General features: G+C 44.9%; 2 protein-coding genes across 5 annotated transcripts in view; both read left to right on the forward strand.

The window, feature by feature from the left end:
* The first annotated feature begins 1,764 nt into the window (after positions 1–1,764).
* Positions 1,765–6,054, forward strand: HIGD1A (HIG1 hypoxia inducible domain family member 1A). 3 transcript variants are annotated; one of them, XM_072328579.1, is made up of 4 exons: positions 1,765–1,891; positions 2,318–2,425; positions 4,023–4,157; positions 5,071–6,054. In XM_072328579.1, exons 1-4 carry the CDS (start codon positions 1,780–1,782, stop codon positions 5,118–5,120), a joined length of 405 nt encoding a protein of 134 aa, XP_072184680.1. In that variant the 5' UTR covers positions 1,765–1,779; the 3' UTR covers positions 5,121–6,054. The 3 variants fall into 3 exon arrangements, with proteins under 3 accessions (XP_072184680.1, XP_072184683.1, XP_072184682.1); XM_072328582.1 differs by having other exon boundaries at positions 1,836–1,907; XM_072328581.1 differs by having other exon boundaries at positions 1,839–2,009.
* Positions 6,055–6,286: 232 nt separating this feature from the next.
* CCDC13 (coiled-coil domain containing 13) overlaps positions 6,287–19,618 on the forward strand; it is a 30,009-nt gene continuing 16,677 nt past the window's right edge. The window contains exons 1-7 of one of the 2 annotated variants that reach the window (XM_072328910.1): positions 6,287–6,418; positions 7,450–7,542; positions 7,649–7,872; positions 11,981–12,129; positions 14,550–14,692; positions 17,695–17,784; positions 18,055–18,171. In XM_072328910.1, coding sequence (XP_072185011.1) covers positions 7,655–7,872; positions 11,981–12,129; positions 14,550–14,692; positions 17,695–17,784; positions 18,055–18,171 — 717 coding nt within the window. In that variant the 5' untranslated portion in view covers positions 6,287–6,418; positions 7,450–7,542; positions 7,649–7,654. Of the gene's footprint in view, positions 6,419–6,464; positions 6,535–7,449; positions 7,543–7,648; positions 7,873–11,980; positions 12,130–14,549; positions 14,693–17,694; positions 17,785–18,054; positions 18,172–19,618 lie in introns of those variants that run through there. The other variant, XM_072328911.1, reaches the window with a different exon arrangement.

Genomic DNA, 19,618 nt, shown 5'->3' on the forward strand with positions numbered 1-19,618 from the left:
GTTCCCACTGTGCCAGAAGTTTGACTCAGGCTTCTAGGAACAGATCTCTCACAGTGGTGCAAGAGGAAATGTGAGCTCAGTGTGACCGCTCTGCCTTTATTTTGCCTTTCCTGGAGTCACCGCAGTGCTGACACCACCCCTGAAAAAAGATGAAATAGGATTTGCAAGGAGGTGAGACAGAGCGGGCTTACACAGCCCAGCTGCTTGCTTAGAGCCTGTGTGGAAACCCAGTGCTGACAGTTCCAATGTCAGGAAACCATCATGCACTGAGATGTCCAGTCTCACTGCTCAGCTGCTGCTGGGGCTGCCTCCAGCCTGGTCCCCATGTTCTTCTTGCTGTTGCTGTGGTACTCTGAGATGCATTTCATTGGTTACTTCCTTGTCCACTGTTCCAAAAGGACTTTTGCACCAAAAATATGAGTGTTACTGATTTAAAACACTCTTCAGGGAAAATCAGTGCAGCTCCCAGCCCATATCTCAGCTCCTCCACGCTCTGCCCTTGCACCAAACCTGCATTTCCCTACAGTGCCCATGCAAGACCAAAAGCTGCTTGTTTCTGCTGCCTGGTAAGGCTCAGTTTTCCAAAGGGAACCAAACCAGCCATTGAGCTGGTCAATTACAGCAATCAGCTGCCTCAGCTAAAGCGGTGCTCCCAGGCCTGGGCAATGCACACAACAGCAGGGAGCAAAAAGCACAGGCTTTGATGGAGCTGCTTCAGGTGACAGGAGCTTCCTTAGCCCAGCAATGAAAACAAAGTGAGTTTGGGTTTATAATTGAGTTTCTACCCGAGAGCACAGAGCTCAGAGCTGCAGGGAATTAAACATGTCTGTAACAGCCATGGCCAAGAGCAGCCCTCGCTGTCATTTATTACCAGATTTTAAGTCCATTTGGGAGCTGGTAATTGCAGACTCCTTTGTTTTTTTTTCCTGTTATACTCTGCAGAGCCTTAATGGCTTTGGCAATTAATGTAACCAGATTATCGATAATGGAAAGCACATTTAGGGACGTTCAGTAGCATGAAAAATAATAATTAAAAATAAAGGATATAAAAGAGCTGCTTGCTTTTATGCTGCCTGGAAAAGCAGGGCTCTGCTCTCTCTGGGGCCCCAGACTCCGAAAATAGGGGTGAGGGCTCCACAAAGCACTTTTCTATGCTGTTTTGCTCTGACAGCATAGATCAGGGGAAGGTTTTAGGCATCTTCAGGATCCTGAGGGGGTTTTTTTTGTTTGAGCTTCAGGCAAAAAAGTAATAATGACCATCTGTAGCTGAGCACAGGCACAGCCTTCTGGCCCTGCTGAACTCCTGGGGCAGGCAGGGTAATGACAGCACTGATAGCATCAGCTTCCCTGCCCTATATCTCAGGCCTCTCTGAGGTCACACGTGGCTGCTCCTGACCTCGTGGCCACGTCCCTTTGTTTCAGAGTGGGGTGTATCGGTTCTGAATGGGTTTCATGCCAGGTACAGGAAGCAGGATCCCCTCTGCCACTTTGTTATCGAATTTAATGCAAGAAGAGTGAGCAGAAGGGCTGGGCTGCAATGAGAAAAGAGCAGAAGGGCCGGCACTGAGGAGAGATCGGGATAGCGGCAGCCATAGGAAACCACGCCGCCCCATCCTGCAGGTCGGGGGTTGGGGGGAACCGAGTGACGTCACGCCGCGCCTCACCTCCTAGTCCATATAAGGACTTGACCCACGTAAGGACGTGAAGGCTCCGCCCCCCCAAACGGCGCTCAGGATTGGCTGGCGGCGGGCGCGCGGCGCTCTGGGAGCTGTAGTTCTGATGCGGGAAGGGGGCGGGGCCAGGCTGCCGGCCAATAAGGGCGGGGGGGCGGGGCTTGGTGCCGCAGACGCCGGCCGGTGTCGGGAACCGAGTGCGGAGTGTGCGCTGTGCGGTGAGCGGAGCGCCGGGTGCGGGCACTGCGGGGCGTTATCCGGCCTGTCTCCTTCCTTTCTTCTTTCTGCTTCGTCTCCGCTTTGAAGCGGAGCTCACGGGCGGCCTTGCAGGCCTCGGTGCGTCCCGGGGGTCGGGCAAGGTCAGGGCGGGCCGGGGCGCGGGGTGCTGCCGGCGGCTCGGTTGGCGTTCCCCGGGTCTGAGGTTCCTGAGCCCGCGGGGAAGGACGGAACGCGGCTCGGGAGGGTCCCGTTAGCGGGATGAGCGCTGGTTGTAAGGAGCTCTGCGGTGAAATGGGTGTGCGGGAAATGCTGCTCGGGACGGGCGTGCAGCCCTTTCCGGGTTGTGCCCCAGCAGGTCCCCGTCCTGCCCGTGCATCCTAATAGCTTCCTTATCAAATCTGAAGGGAGACTCGTTGTCTTTGCAGGCACCATGTCGTCCGGGCACAAACCTGTTTACCCCGAGTATGAGACTGAAACCAGCCAGACGTCGAAGCTGCTACGGAAGTTTAAGGAGACGCCATTCGTACCCATTGGTGAGCTGGAGTTTGGATGTACTTCCATAGACCTGCGCTGTGTGGGAAATCAATACGGCAAACACAGTCCTGTGAATGGGTTTGAAATGGGTTCCTCTTTGTAATGAGCTCCAGGTGTGGGGTTGTTATGTGGTAACAGCAGTGCTGCTCGTACCTGTGATGGTATTTATTTGATGCTGTGTTAAGAGAGAAATGGATGAGGTCTCTCATCTTAATAACAGCAGACCCAGAATGTCAAAAAGAATGCCCAAAAATGTTTAGGTGCGTTTCAAAAGATGTACTGAAGTGTTCCTGTGATGAGGAGGGCATCTAGCAGCTGTTCTAATGTAGTTATTGGCTGTGATGTGGTCGCTACAATATGACTTTCAAGCTAATAACGTAGCAAACAAGTATCTAGAATCCATCCCACGCCCTAAAGATGAGGTAGTTTTCCATTGCCGTTCTGCACTCCTAGCATTTTCCTGCTAGGTTTCATGGTTCCCCAGCTTGAGATTGGCTGAGTTCTCAGCCTCTGCTTGAGCTGCTGGAAAAACCTTGAGGACAGGTCTGTGTGCACCCTGAGGACTTTGCTGTGATTGGGAGCCACCTCTTCACACGGAGAGGGTTTGATTTCGAGCTGCCTTAAATGGACGGTATTCAGGTCAGTCGGGGTGAGCTGTTCCGTGACAGCTGATTGCTGCTTCTGGGTTCTGTGGTCACAGGACTTTGCTCTGGGGCTCTCAATGAAGCAGGCTGCTGGCTTCCCCCAGGTGGATCAGCTCACCCTCAAACTGTGTCAGAGCTGAGTTCTTTATTTGTCTATAATGCAGCTATTCTGTAAGTCATGCACAGAGAAAGGCTGTTAGCTTCTCAGGTGGAACTGCTAATGTTTCTTGTTCAGGTAGTCAAGCTGTCTGGCTTTTTGGCAGTGAAATATACACAGTCCTTAAAACTTGGCAGCCTTCTTTGAATTATGTAAATAATCATCCTTAAATGCAGACTGAAGTGGTGGGGATTGGAAATTGCTGCCCGCTGCCGTTCTGTGAGAGCCCTTCTGTATACCAGAAGGAAATGGCACAGCCTGGCCTGTGTGGTTTGTAGGACTAAAATGGACCTCTGTGAAGAGACCATGCTGAACCTCTGTCCTGTAATGTGGGAGAGGGAACTGATGACTTGTGTCCAGGTGAAAGAAGGCCAAATGTGACAACACCCCAAATAACGTGCTGGGCAGGCAGGTGATATGTTAGGATGCCTCCACCCATCGTTAGCACTGAGTGCCCCAGCCAAAGCTGAGCTGTTTTATTGAGTGTGAGCTTCCTTCCAAGAAAGCCAGCAGCACTTGTGCTCTCTGAGAAATATTGAAGGGATTCTGACACCTTGAGAACAGTCCCCGAGTTTCTGCTGTTGTGTTTTAACACCACTGGAAATCGTCGCTGTCTTCCCTGCTGACTTGTGATTGAAATGAGGTGGAAAGCAGTGGGAAGGACAGGGACTTGCCCTGTGTGCGGAGAGCCATCAGACAAAAACACGCTTATTCTCAGTGTTTCTTGAGGCAGATCAAAGTCACCGAGGCGTGGGATGGGATCCTTACTCACATGGGTGTTTTCCTCCCTTGCAGGGATGGCTGGCTTTGCCGTGGTGGTGGGCTATGGGCTGTACAAACTGAAGCACCGGGGGAACACAAAGATGTCGCTCCACCTGATTCACATGCGTGTGGCAGCGCAGGGTTTCGTTGTGGGAGCAATAACTTGTGGTACGTACTGAGCAGGGCCTTGTGGAGACCTTCTTGTACCTCTTGTCCTGCTGGTGGATGTTGTAGTGCACGTGTTGAGTACTGAACTCCGTTAGCTCTGAGAGTAGAAGTTTGGACTACTTATACATGTGGGAAGCTTCTGGAGGTACTGAAATTAGAGGCAAAGACAAATGACCACCTGCTGTTAATGTTTTCCCACGTAGATACGCTGCTGTTTCTGAATTTAATGCACTGGAAAGCCAGCTTGCATAGACAGTGATGACTATGAATGTACTTCGAGGCCCTATTTAAGTATTCCAGCTGTGTGTGTGTTGAATGAGCATCCCACATAATGCTGCCTGCCTTCATTCTATTGCCAGCAAGAGCAAAGCTTGACTCTGGCTGTAAAGCAGACTGGAGTTGGCTGGGGATCTGTGTGCAACAAGGCAAGGAAAAGAGGAAAACAGAAGAGGGAGGAAAACAGAAGAGGGAGGAAAACAGAAGAGGGAGGAAAACAGAAGAGGGAGGAAAACAGAAGAGGGAGGAAAACAGAAGAGGGAGGAAAACAGAAGAGGGAGGAAAACAGAAGAGGGAGGAAAACAGAAGAGGGAGGAAAACAGAAGAGGGAGGAAAACAGAAGAGGGAGGAAAACAGAAGAGGGAGGAAAACAGAAGAGGGAGGAAAACAGAAGAGGGAGGAAAACAGAAGAGGGAGGAAAACAGAAGAGGGAGGAAAACAGAAGAGGGAGGAAAACAGAAGAGGGAGGAAAACAGAAGAGGGAGGAAAACAGAAGAGGGAGGAAAACAGAAGAGGGAGGAAAACAGAAGAGGGAGGGCAACGTTGTTTCTGTTGCTCAGAGTTGAGATTTTGAACACTTTTTGTATTCAGTCCAGCTTTCTTTATCTCACACTGTGGGTTTTTTTCTGTCTCATAGGTGTGCTGTATTCCATGCTTCGGGAGTATGTGATAAAGCCCAAGGAGTAATAGAAGGATGACGTAAATCTGTCCCGGTGGTGGCCTGTGTACTGCATCTATTAACCTCATATCAAGGGGTTCTTGGGGGGGGGAAAAATATATATATTGTTTTAGAGAATTGCCCTTTATTTTTGTATCTGGTACGCTGTTCTGAGGCTGGCAGCATAAATGATCGCATACTAGGCGAATGGCAGTCTGGTTCCCTTCGATTGGCACTATCATACCCTGCTTTTTAGGGGATGTAGTGGAAAACCCATATTCTTCCCCTTGGCTGTTTTACTCAGTCCTACAATTGGTGATTTCTCTTGCTGCCGTTGCCCAAAATGACAAAGTCTGAGCTAGCTTTGCTAGACCTCAGCCCAGGGCGTAGAGGCTGTGTCTGTAAGATAGCATTGTATTTTCACGTCACTTTCTGTCCTGTATATTTGCCAGCCTCCGGCTTTGTAATTTAGAAGCTTCTAATAGCACTGATTTCTAAAACAGAGAGATCTATAAACATCTATTTTATTTTATTTTTTATTTAAGGCGTGAGGTTATTTGGTGTGTTTCAGCTATTTAAATGTTATATTTATTCATCGTTAATGAAGACACAGGCTCCCTATTTTTTACCATAGGCTTTCAGACCCTTGGATTACTGTATTTTGTGTAACTTTAGTGTTCTTCTGGCTAATATTTACATCTGAAAAGCCCCTTGGGTGAGGTGTAAAGACCTTTGTAAGCTGCCAGTGTGGTATTTCGCAGGAACCCCTTGTATCTCTTAACAGCAGTCACCTAAATAAATGTATTGATGAAGTGAATCGGTTCTAAAAACAAACCAGCCTACATTCCATCGTGCCAATATTAAGTCCAACCGATAAAACGAGTCGTGCCCTCCCTCTCTGTGGTATGTTGTGGGGAGGGGCGTGTGATGCAATGTGAATAAACAGCTGAGAGCAATGCAGGTAACCAACGTGTGTGCGAGGATTTCCTGCGGGGCCGGACTGGGGAGCAGCGTGCTGAGCCAAGGCAGCTTCCTCCGCTGTGTTTGGCCGTAAATCGTATTCTTCTCAGCCACGATGGCGGCTCCCAGCGCCGCCTCAGCTCTGTGGGTTGCCGGAAGGCCGAGGGCGCTAAGATGGCGGCCGCGCTGAGGAGAGAGACGCTCGGTGCGCATGCGCGGCCCCGCTCTTTCCTCCGCCCTCGCCACGTTGTTGCCATGGGGACAGCGTGGGCCGGCGGCGGAGCCGGGAACCGGAGGGGCTGAGTACGGCCGTGCCAACGCGGGCTCTGAGAGCTCTGCCGCCGGTCTCGGGGCTGGGGGAGGCCGGGTAGGTAGGAACCGGGGGTGTCGGAGGGGGTGGGCCGGCGGAGAGGGGCTGAGGGAGCAGCGCGGCCTGTCACGGAGCGCCTGTGTGGAGGTGAAGGAGGCCGCGCTCCGCGCAGGGTGAGCTATGGCGCATCCCCTTCGGTCCAGAGAGTCCCGAGGGGTAACGGTGCCCACAGGTTGTAATTCATCCCCAGCCAGGCTTGGTGCTTGAATAAAGTTCCTCACAGACACGCAGGTGCACTTTGTCCTTCCTCAGAGTGAGATAGGCCCTGCGCTAATGTTAGAAAGATAGGGGAAGGTTGTCAGCCACCCTCTTGGTATCCAAAGGGAGTATGAGTATAAACAGGGATTACAGAATCATTGGATGGCCTGGGTTGAAAAGACCCACAGTGCTCATCCAGTTCCAACCCCCTGCTGTGTGCAGGGTCAGCAACCAGCAGCCCAGGCTGCCCAGAGCCACATCCAGCCTGGCCTTGAATGCCTGCAGGGATGGGGCATCCACAGCCTCCTTGGGCAACCTGTTCAGTGCGTCACCACCCTCTGGGTGAAAAGCTTCTTCCTAATATCCAACCTAACCCCCCTGTCTAGTTTAAAACCCCTTGTCCTATTGCTGCCCACCCTCACAAACAGCCATTCCCCCTCCTGTTTATATGTTCCCTTCAAGTATTGGAAGTCCACAATGAGGTCTCACCAGGGCCTTCTCCAAGCTAAACAAGGCCAGGTCCCTCAACCTTTCTTCATAGACTTCATAGGGATCTCTGTTTCACTCTCAGTTCTACCTTAGACCCAACATAGGGAATCAGCACCTTCCTTTGTAACCTGGAGACAGAGCTGAGCAGCAGCCTGCCTGCATTCCTTTCAGTAACATGGTTGTTACATTGGCTTCGGTTCAGCCCCAACTTGCTCTCCTCTAAAGATGTTTGTTTTAAATGGGTCTGTTTAGAAAACAGTTTAAAACACTTTTTTAATGTTGGAGGTTAAAAGACCTGAAGACATTTTTTAATTTATTTACTTATTTTTTCTGTTTGAAAGGCATTTGTGGTAAAAAGCCATTAAAGTGAAGCTGTGAGGCTGAAGAGCACAGTGATTTAGAGGAAAAGGTGGTGTCAGGGAGACTGTGCAAAGGTCAGTGTGGAAAAACTACAACGTAGCTGTTAGAAGAGGATGTTTTGAATATGGTGTTGATCTCTGCTCTCTGTTGCTCTTCATTTTCTTCTTGTGATGCTTTTAGTAAGCAATGGAGTCAGACATAAATGGGAACGAACACCTTAAAAGCCAGTTTACAGCTCTTCAGGTACAACAGCAGAGAAGACTGCAGACTCTAATGGAGAGGAAGAAAGAAAAGCAGAACAGTCAGAAGGGTAACAATGGCAATGGAAAGGAGACTTTCAACATCCCGACTGATCTAAACTTGTTTGAAACAGAACAGCCTGTAACTGAAGATGACAGCAAAAGGTAAAAGTGTAGCAACACTTGTCCTTCAGGAGATCACCAAAAGCATGTTTAGCATCCGGTCTTATGTCACAGTAAAAAACCACTTTGTCTTCAGTTTCCAGTATCCTGAGAAAACTCTCACTGTGTCTGAGATATTTTGCACTGTGATATGCCCTTTAGTTATCAGCATTTCACAAGTAAAGAGCTGCAGGATGGAGGGGTTAAGGTACCAGCTAGGTACTACCTGACCATCTCCAGTCACTCGGGGTGATTGAACTGCTGGTTAGCTCCTGCTTAGCTCTGTAAACAAGTTCCCTACATGAATAATTTCCAGAGACCAATATGTGTAAAGCATCATGCAGCTAACAGGTATAAACCAAAGGCCTGCAGCCCAGAGAAGTGTTCCCCTGTGTGTCTTTCACTTATGACATGACTTAGTAGGTCAAAAGACGGCCATAGGAGATGGAGTGTATGTACAGGAGAGTCTCATAGATAAGGTTGCCTCATGGGTGAGATACTTGACAGGGATACACCAGGTAGGATTTTAAATCATACTGGGGTCAGAGGTTTGGGTCTTATCTCACCCACTGAGGGATTATTTGGCTTATCAGAACACTAGACATTCTACTGTGGAACTTCCTTTATCTTGCATTTGAGGCTGAGTGTACAATTCAATTTACTGGACCAGATTTGAAACCCCAGCTCAGATCATTCATCTTCCTCCTAGGATGTAATCAGTGTCTCCTGACACAATTAATTTATCTGTATTTTTACAAACTCAAATAGGTTTGGAGCTGGACAGATCCCAAAGATGTCTTCTGTTGCTACAGTGTTGGCTATTCTGTGATTTTCTCCCTGTTAAGTGAAGGCAGCTTAAAAAAATCCTGCTTCCGCTCACCACTTGCAGCTCTACCAATACAGCTGTCTTCAGGGCTGTGCTGGAAACTGAATTCACTTTCTGGGACAAGGGTATTTTTATCTCAGGTCATTTCAGTGATCTAGATTATAACCTTAGCCACACAAACTGTTTTATTACTGCCATGATAGGGAGGTGGGCTGTGGTACATGGGTGTGTGGGAGGAGCTGCCAGCTCTGCCAAAACCAACAGATTACAGGTGGAAAGCCACTTGGGTATGTACCTTTGAGACAGTTTTCCCTCCCAGAATCTATAGTGGGGAAAGGGACCTCTAGCCAGGCTTATCAGGCCATTAACCAAACTTTATTGGGCCCTAACTGCTGTTCTTCCTTCTGTGTTACTCTGGGCAGTTTGTTTCTGAAGTTTGGTTCTTCACACCCAATTATTTATGCTGCAGCAGAAACTGGGAATGAATCGGTGAAGTTTTCAAGTGCTTCTGGGAATATGGTGTTCATGCTGCAAGAGAAACCTGTGTGAAAGCAGGGAGCTGAGCTTTCAGAAAGAAACTGTAGCTTTCCCTCCTGCTTTCCATACAAAGATGGAAATCTTTACATATTGGTCCCTCTCCATGGCTGTCCGACCTGCTAGTGTGAGCTTCTGATCTGATCTCTTACCAATTGTCCCCTTCAACATTTCTTTTGATAGGATGTAAAGATTACTGTGGGGATTTATTTTTGCAGGGGGAGACTGATTCCCACATTTCAGCTGTAAATTTGACTGGGGAAAAGGGATCTGAGGAGTTGCTGTGGCATACTGGCAGAGTGAGCTGCGGAGTACAGGAGACTCCCAGCAATTCTGGCAATGCTTCTCTGCCATTTGCAGCTCAGTAATTTAGGCCTGAGTAACTCAAGAGCAGTTACCTAGCTCTTTATTTGTCTTTTTAATAACATTGACCATTAAAAGTCTTCATTTGACATACCATGTGTAGCAGATTGCAGATTTATCTGGATTGTCCTTTGTTCGTGTATGTTTACATTTGGCAGAAGAGTAGTTATCAAATCCAGGCAGGATTTGCTTCTGGAAAGGATTCATCATTGTGTACAGATACTGTGTTGCTGTATTTCCATGACAACGCATAAGAAAGTCGTTCCCAAAGTACCAGGACTCCCTCCATATGGTCTGCAGTGGCAGTGATTTCTGTATGTCCATGTTGTTTACAGCAACACTTCCTCCTCTCGGTTGCCATCCTTCCTCTGGGCCTCAGGAGTTCATTTTTCCTTCCTTCCATTCCTCCTTCCAGTTTCTATTCAGGCACACGTCCAGCTGACATTGCTGTCTGTTTTTCTGTAGCTTTATCTGTTTTGGTGCCTTTAAGATTAAGTATTTTTCCCCATCACATGGAGAATCTGTAACAGAGTTGGGAAAGATACCTGAATATCTGTTACAGACATTGTTCACCAACTTCCCTGGCTCTGTTTCTTTGAACTACAGTAAAACAAGTGAGCTTTTTGCAGCTTGTTTCTTTTGATGGTTTTTCCATTACTGAACCACTTGGGTGGAAACCTCCTTTATAATGCATAGAATCACTCTGTAATGGGGTGGGAAGAAGTCCCTCAAACAAGACTCCAGCTCTGTACAGTTGGGATTTCCAGCCTTTTTGCCACAAGTGCTGTGTGTTAAGGTTCTCAAGCCAACTCTGAGGAAGAGATCTCTGATCAGGTGTGCTATGAGCTTAGAACCTTGTTTGCATCTTAATTTCATAACAGTTGAGAATCCTTTTGCCCATGTGTCCCTCATTAAATCTGCACAGTTTTGTTGCTAACTTCTGTGTGTAGGACGTGTGGGAATAACTTAGTTTTGTCTTTTCTCTGCTCAGATTGCTGCTTGCTTTCTTCTGCTTTGTAAATAACTGCCTTTGATCTCCCTTTGATTTTCAGCTTTGGAGCAGAAGTGCATTGCTTAATTATGGATTGTGAATCATCTTATAAATTGCCTCTGTAGCTTATAGCAGTGCTTTAAGGGGTCATTTATTCTGACATGCAGATACAGAGTGTGGATTTAAGAGTCTGGTTTGAGCAAAAAACTTGCTAAAACTTTTGAGAGAAAAGAGTGATGTGACTGTTGTGATTGCTGACTTCTGGCTCTGGTTGTGCTTATGGCCACATACTGAAACAACTGGCCTTCATCCAAACCCAGGCTACCTACTTCCTGCAGGCTGGAGCAATCTCTCTGTAGGCTGAAGGCGTGGGACTCTATTCCAGATTGAGTCACTGAATGTGTATACCCAAGGTCACAGTGCAGGTAATGAGAATCTAGGGTTTTATTCAGCTGCTGGTGCTATCTGGGATGCCCTATGGTATCAGGGGTATCTACATAGTAAAGGCAGGACACAGGAGACATGTGCCCTTAAGCAGCAGCAGCTGGGGGCTGGCTCAGATGGCACCTATGTGTGGGTAATCAGATTGCCTCTCCTCACTGGATAGTGGGCTCAGATAACTCTGGGACGTCTTGGATAGATGCCTGTGTTTTCACAGTCTAATTGTGCCCCCAAGGCCCTAACTTCCAGATTTTACATTTGGAGGAACTGTCATGAAAAACCAGCAAAGAGATTAAAGTTCTTCATTCTCTGGATGTCCGAGAGAAATGAAACCCATAAATGTTACTAAATGTGCCAGAGAATTGGAGGAGCAGGGCTATTTCCTCCCATTCAGAGGGCATTTGATATTCTTTGTTCCTAAGTGAATTCCAAAAAGTAACATAACAGTACAAGCTGATGGCAGTCCATCCTGGTGGGGTTCCAAGAAAATCAAATGAGGACATCAGAAATTGATCTTTTTTTTGACTTGCTCTGAAGCCTTCACTTTTGAAGAAAGAACTTCAGTAGCAGCTTTTGTAGTTTATACTTCGTTGGTTTCTATTGGCTTTGGTAAGCATAGGAAGTAAAGCCTGAATGTCACAGGTGCTGAATGGCAAACCCACCTGTTTCCTCTGAAGAACCAGATAGGTGAGTGTGAATGAGGTGAGTCTCTTCAGCAGCCTCGGGAGCCTTGGAAAAGATGAGTGCTCTGTGATGCTTTGCTCCCAAGAACAGAAGGAAACTGAATAGGTGAAATATCAGATGCCCAGCTGGTGTTCAGGATGTTCTGCTTAATTCAGTAATTCCTGGTGAGCTCAGCTCATTCAGCATAGTCGTTTCATTACTTTACTTCTAGAAGCATCTGTTTGAAACACATTCTAGAGACATCTGCCATTATGACTTTCTTTTTTTGTCAGATCGCTTGAGGTTGAGGATGAACAACACCAGGATCAGCTTCGAGAGCTCCGGGATGAGAACTGCAGATTATACAAACTGGTGACAGAGAAAGATTTTGAGATAAAGCAACTGCAGAAAAAAATACAGGAGAATAGATTGGCTTTGTCAGGTAAACACAGTAGCTTTGTGTTCACACTAGGCTAGTTCCAGTATTTGTTTGCTGCTGAAGACAGTAAAAGGACGATAACAACATCACTGTGAGAAAAATAAACCTTCTGTCAGTAAAATATTTACGTGACGGCTATTTCACCTGCTCTCTGATAAAAAGGAGTATTTCAGGCATATTGTGGTTGCCTCCATTTCCACTCCTGTAGTGAACTTATGCTAGGAGGATCCAAATTCAGCTCTGAGAAAGAATTGCAAGGCCTAAGCTGACACTTCGGCGTTTGCAGTTATTTGAACATCAACGTGTCTCCCACCTGGGAGTCTCACTGCCTGTGGGAGGTTCCTTGCAGTGCTTTGGCATGATAGCATGTACACAAGGATTGACATGTAAGCTCACAGCTCTGCATCTTACTTGCATCTTACTTATTACTCTCTCCTATGGTTTCATGAGCTGCAAAATTTGAATACTACTACTCCCCTTCTTAGAAATAGAGCTACTCGAAAGACAAGAAGTGGTCTGATATTGTCAGACAGGTCAGGCCAAAGACGCAGAGTGCTGTTATCAGTAATCATGTCCCTTTAAAGAATTACAGTGCTCTTTTGGGACACGCAGCTATTTGTGTTCCACACAGATTTACAAACTTGCCACTATCAGCACAAAAAGTGGGGACTCTGAAATTTTAGAAGCCTTTTTATTAATGTCAGAGAGAAGTGTTGCAGGTTTCCCAGCTACACTGCGTTAAATTCCTTATTCAGGCTTCTTTTGTTTAAATGCCTGGGTAAGATACATGCAGAATGCTGGCTCAACAAAAAGTCCAGTTTTAAAGTTTGGACGGTCTTTGAAGACTAAATCGTGCAGTTTGAACCTCCTCCACTGGGTGCCACTGTTGTGCAGGACAGCAGTGATGACCTGGCTGGTAGGGAAGGGGAAAAACAGCAGTAAGCAGAACTAAATAATGCATATATCACATTTTCATTATTAATAATTAGCTGCAGCTTTTATTTAGGGTAGATGATACAGTGTTACTAGGTCAAGACAAGAGCTAGAAATGCTGCTGTAGCTTCTTGGCTGGCAAACTACCAGCCTGTGGCAGTTTGCTCCATACCTCTGTCTTTCCTGCCTACTTTGTGGCAAGAGACTCCCACACTTTTCAGGGAAATAAGAATCTTTAATTAAATGTGTGCCATGTATTTGAAGACACTGCATAAGAGCCTGAGCCTGTTTCTTTGTTAGTTTAGTATGTACTGTGGTCCTTAGCAGCCATTATTTGTTATGAAGGCTAAGGAATAAATAACTGCTAGAGGAAACATATCGGGTAAAGAAGTAAGAACAGTGGAAATGCTTTTAAAAACAATAAACTTTTTATTTACTTTACAAGGTTTTAAAATAGCGACATGGGGTCACATTCTGTTCTCACCTGTATTCTGCATAGCTTTTGTGAGCTCTCTAGAGGTTTAATGGGACTCCAGATTCATTTAAGAGCAGTCTGTCATCTTTGCATCTCACTGCAGTTCTAGCATATAATCTACACAGATGTCAGCAGAAGAATCATTAGGAATACTGAAGGGGGGTGAAAGAGTTAAAAAGAACTAATAGCTAATTCACTGTACATATATCCCAGTTTTCATCTAGCTCAGATGTAAGGTGTTATTGCAAGCTGATATTCAGTGCTGAGCTAGAGGTTTTCTTGAGCACTATGTGTAATCATATCAATTTTGCACTTGTACGAAAGCTTTTCTTCACCTATGTGGTATTAGAAAAAGCCAAGGACACAGAAGGCATTCCAGGGATTTCTTTATCTGTGACACTAATCAAACCTTCTCTGATGAGGAAGTGAGTGAAGTGTCTGTTTAAAAGATCACAGTAATACGGTAAAGCTCTGTGTATAATCACAAGGGACACATAAATAGACACAAAGAAATCTCCTGGAAGTTATCCAGCATCCAACTGTAATAATGTCCCTGACCTTTAAGGACAGATGTCTACCAAACTTTGCACCTCTGTTTCAACAACACCAGAAATAAACAACCAGCGCAAAGTAGAGTGCTGTCTTTTTCTGTAACGTGCCATATTATGCCACCTGGTCATAACAGCCCTTCACAGCGATGAGCAGAAAACACCTCTGCCAATTGCATGTAAAAATATTGCTATGAGTTCTGTTGTGGTCTTTTGATGTGGCCATTGCTAAAGTGTGAAATGTGGCTTTGCTGGTCACACTGTGGTGCTTGTTCAAAGAATCAAGCAATCCAGCTGGAATCACTGTCGCCTCTTTTCCCTCTATTACTCATTTAAGTGCCTGGCACAGCGCTGAGAAATGACTTAGACAATAACAGTACACTGTGCGTTGGATAGAGAACAAAAGCATCATCTATTGTGACTCTTGCCTGTAAGAAATATCCTTTGCTTTGTTGTGTACTTTCCAGGGACGTCTGGTTTAGCAGGGGATGTTGCAGCTACGAAAATAGTTGAACTGGCCAAAAAGAACCGTGAGATAATTGCCGAGACTGAGAGTGAAAAAGCCAAAGTAAAGCAACTGAATAACAAAGTCAAAGAGCTGGAGAGAGAAGTGAGACATTTTTCTTGTTTTCTTTTTCTTCCTGCGAGAACACAGAAGTCCAGCTTTTGGGGTTGAGGAGCTGTAGCAGCTGTGGGCTTGATTCATGTTGCCAATTTGAATTTGCTCTTGCATCCGTGCTTGGAGTTCTCATCATTCTTGTCCGTCCTGGGAGGGAGGGATGTATGCCCTCAGCTGTTTCCAGTGTTGCAGCAAGGAGGAGCTAGGAGAGGACATCAGTAAGTTATAACGAGCCAAAGATGTGTGAAATGCCATTTAGGAATGTTCACTTGTATTTTGAAGCACAAGTGGCATAAATGCTGTCTGAACCGAGGTAGGAACAAATTATGTCACTTTAGATAGCAGATCTTCACTCAGGCAGGTGTATTCTTCTGGTTTAGTATGACTTTTTTATATGGGCTGACCTTTCACAGGACTAATTTTTCTGAGATGAAATGAAAATGAGATGTTCTGATCTCAATGTTTACTTTGTTCATTGGCTCCTACTGTTCTTCCTTATGTGTTTTTGGTAAATTTTTGTTCATTTTCAGTGTGTTTTACTGCACTTTGCCTCCTCAGTAGACATCACTTTAATGTATTGATAACACTTATTTTGCTATCTGACAAAAGCATTTTGGCTCCATCTTCTGTAATCACATATTGTCGCAAATCACTCCTCCATTGGAACTGTACCTATTATTTGAAAGATGGAGAAGTGTTGGATGATATGTTTGAGAACTGCATAAGTGAAGAGAGTTCTGGTCAGAAGGGTCTTGTGAAACAGTTGGCTGGATGGCTAAGAAATATCTGGCATGGCTGGGGACCTCTGAAGTCACACACGCAGGGAAGCAAGCCATAAATAATTTCAGGAAGTATTCCAGAATGAAATTGTCTTGGTTATAATCCTCTGCTGAAGAAGTGTAATGAGCATTATTCAGACAGAAACTTATTATTCTCTGGTATTTACCCAAAAGAAAAGTAATGCAGACACTTCAGGAAAGGAAGTGAAGAAACAGTAATTGCTGATCCAAGCAGTGGTAAGCTTCTCAGATATGAACCAATCTGTTACTTGGATGTTAGCACCATCAAAATCAAAACCCAGTGAAGCAACTTGTCTCTTCTGAGATAGAGGTGAACTACAATCTGGGGGTCTCTATCAGAAATACTCAAGGAAGCTGTGGATGCCCCATCCCTGAATGCATCCAAGGCCAGGCTGGATGTAGCTCTGGGCAGCCTGGTCTGGTGGTTGGTGACCCTGCACATAGCAGGAGGGTTGAAACAAGATGAGCATTGTGGTCCTTTTCAACCAAGGTCATTCTATGACTTTCTGAAGTGCTGAGTGATGTGTAAGAAGAGCTACCACAGATAGGAACCTGTGGAGATTCACATCTGTCTAATAATTTGAAGCTGAGCTAATGATTTACACTCATCTTTTTCCTTCGATGATAGAAAGAATCAAGACAACTAACGTGCATTTCAATTCTCTGCTCATAGGCAAAGAAGGACCATCTGAGGCACTGCTCGATCTCTCAGACACCCATACAGGACTGTTAGATGTGACAGGACTGGCAGTCAGGGTACAATAGTTGTAGGATACCTCAAACAGGACTAAAGAGCCGCATGTGGGCAAAAACAGAGCCCTCATTTCATGCATCCACTTGATCTAATGTAGACCTGGCTGAAGAGTAGAATTCCATGATTGTATTGACTAGATTCCATGCATTATTAATAGAGACATTCACACTGAGAGCAGGAAAAGCATTAATTTGTTGTGTTGAATCTCATCCCATATGCTCACTTCTAGATGGCTTAAACTCAGTGAAATCATAGAATCACCAAGCTTGGAAAAGACCTCCAACATCACCCAGTCCAAATGTCCACCTATCACCAATAGTTCCCACTAAGCCATGTCCAAAATGACTGAAGGTACCTTATGAATACATCACTACCACACCAGTGGAAAACACTGTTATTTTATTGTTAGCTCTTTGTTTGCACGAGAACAGAACACTATGGAAATCATAAGTGTTTTAAGGTGAATGTGTTCCCACAAACAAAATGCAGGGTGTGGTCATTGAGCAAGTGCTTAGCAAAGAGTGGTACTAATAAAGAAAGACCACAAATGGATGTTTGCAGAAAACACCATTAGAATTTGACCTAGCAGCTGCCACCAGCTAAAGGAGTTTATGAACTGGATAGAAGGGTGCCCTAAGCATGGCTTTATTTGCCAAGAAATGCTCAGGAGGCTCTGGATTGCACTCACTCCAGATATGGCTTTAATAAAGAAGCTATTCCTCAGAGCCTTCTTTTATTTGGGCAAATAATCAAGATTTTCTTCCCACCTTAAAGAATGAAATCTCAGCCCCTTGAAACAACATTTCCCAAACCTTTATGCTCCAAACTGCACTCTGATCCTATAATGACTCTTTACAGTCTCAACAAAAACATGCCTGGTTCAGAAGGGGGATGACAGTGCCTCTGCCTTCTTATTCTGTGTGCAAGCAATAGCAGACCTATGCTTTACACATTGAGAAATGCTACTTTAGAGCTATACCAGCTAAAATATGGGTGTTGACATCACTACTAAATCACAGATGTAGGGCAATAGGTCGTCATTTCTCTCTTTAAATTCCTCTGGTGGGCAGAAGTTTGTTCTTTTTATGGAATATCCTGATTTTCTTGAAAAGTAGGTAAACTGGCAACAACATCATTCTGATCTGCGCTGTCCTGAGCATTCACTGATACATATAAATGCTTATTTTATGAACCTCTGATGATAAAATTCCCCAGAAATCACTGAAGTTATCCCACAATAAAGTAATACAGGCTTCTTTGGGAAGCTTTTCAGGACAAGGGTTTTCTACTGGTTGCATTCAAAAAAACAAGGAGAAATAAGGTCTTTTTTTTCCAGAAGATCATTCAGATTGCAGTTGTATTATTTACTAATTAATCTTCCATGAAGATTGTTTCCTTCACTGTATTTGTTCAATAATGATGCATTTTTTTTCTTCCAGCTGCAGACAGCTGTGGAAAAAATACATTTTCTTGGTGGCAACGATGCAGGCATCAAGCAGTCAGCTCTGAAGAAGACAGAAGAAAACTTGGTATGAATTGTACCCGTGGGGAGGAAAGCAGATCAGAAGTAATAGCTGATACTTTTGCTGTTGTGCATTCCTTCTCTTATGACAGGGGTGTACCCCGTCACTAATTCTGCAGCCACATTGCTCTGCTTTTGCTTCCCCTGTACCTTAAACAGTAGGGAGTGTATTTTCATGGGTGTGAAAGAAAAAGATTCTGTTGGATCTGTGGACCACAATAACTTCAGTTTTTCACTGTAGATTTTGTTCTTACCAAATCCATTCTTTTCTTCAAAGGCTGAAAGTCCAGAGGTGAAAGCATTGCAAGAAAAATTAACTACAGCCAACTTCAAAGTGCTGGAGTATCGTAACCAGCTGCAATCTACAAAACAGGAACTGAAGATGACCCAAAAGGTACTGTCCCAGGACACAGTCTGTGGCTGGGATCCTGGGCATGATCTCTCTCATGTGAAATCAGGAGGTGGCTTTTCCTTGGAGCTTTCTTTAGCCTCCATGATTCCAGTGAACTCTGGGTATAAGAGACCACAGATACAGTGGTTGCATTGGAAAGATATGCACATGGACACACACAGGTTTCATACTCTGCATGAAGAGTCTCCCTCTGTGGGTGAATGTTTCCATTATTTCTTCTCTTATCATGGGTAGAGGTACTTGAAGATTTGAAGCACAATAGGTTTTGACTGACCTGAAGCATACATTCAGATCCATTCCTATTTTCAAAAGCATTTAATTATGTATTTACTTTTAATGTAGGTTTCATTCCCATGAACATTAATGAGATTAAAGATCATACTTGAACTAAAGCATGTTTAAACAGCTTGGTGGAGTGACATCCAGACTGACCTTTTCCTTTTTGATTCATGGTGGATTTTAATGCATTACTCTGTACTCTGCTTCCTTTAGTTTCATTTCTTTGCGTAAGAGACCTGCAATGCAGATCAGAGTAGAGAATATGGTTCTAAAAATAGAACTCTGCTGACCTTTTTATAAATAATTTAAATGCTCATCATACTAACTTTAGCTCTTGTTAATGTGGCTCTTTCAGAATTGTGTGAGAGAGATTGGCTTAATGCCTGATTGCAGGGGTGTGTATTAAGACAAGAGCTCTACTCTGTTCCTACTTAGTTCTGGCTATAGATCATACACGCAATAATTAAATACTTTGAAAACTCTTAGTAATGCTTAGGAAATCTCGGTGATTAATTTGAAATGCTCTTCTTACAGAGGTAGCACAGTTTGACACCTTTCTCCTGGTGTTAGGGGAACAGGCAGGTTCCTTTAGAGATCACTGGTAGAATAAGGCGTGCCTGCAAGTTAATGGTTATAATTAGAGCTGTATTATTGCCTAAAAATCTTAGCAGCCATCGTAGCTTATTATTACATCAATTTTTTAGTAAGTATTGTTGTTTTCTTATTATTTAGAATTTTTAGTCACCTAGAATTTTTTATCACCTGGATCCTCTGCAGATCAAATTCCTGCTAATCAGCATGTGATAGTCTACTGTCTAGCTCTGAATTCACCTAAAGGAACACGAGCCACTCACTCAGAAAGAAGGCATCATTAGTGGCATCCCTGGCCATCAAGGGGGTCACAGGTTTTGCCATCCAGAAGCAGTTCAGTTCTGAGTCCCACTTAGGACTTGCAGCTGCTTGATTTTATAGTCATTATCTCATGTTCTGCTGCCCGGTTCCTTAACAAGCATCACCATATCTGGGCGACTAAGTGCCGTTGCTTTGAGAGCATCAGTATTTCTTATCAGAATGCCAACAGATGGCTTCTTTGTTCTTTAACAGGGTTCGCCACATTCTGGTGGCAGTGCTGGTGGGCAGATGTTCTCAT

This window comes from Excalfactoria chinensis, chromosome 2 (genome assembly GCF_039878825.1).
Source record: "Excalfactoria chinensis isolate bCotChi1 chromosome 2, bCotChi1.hap2, whole genome shotgun sequence".
Classification (NCBI taxonomy): domain Eukaryota; kingdom Metazoa; phylum Chordata; class Aves; order Galliformes; family Phasianidae; genus Excalfactoria; species Excalfactoria chinensis.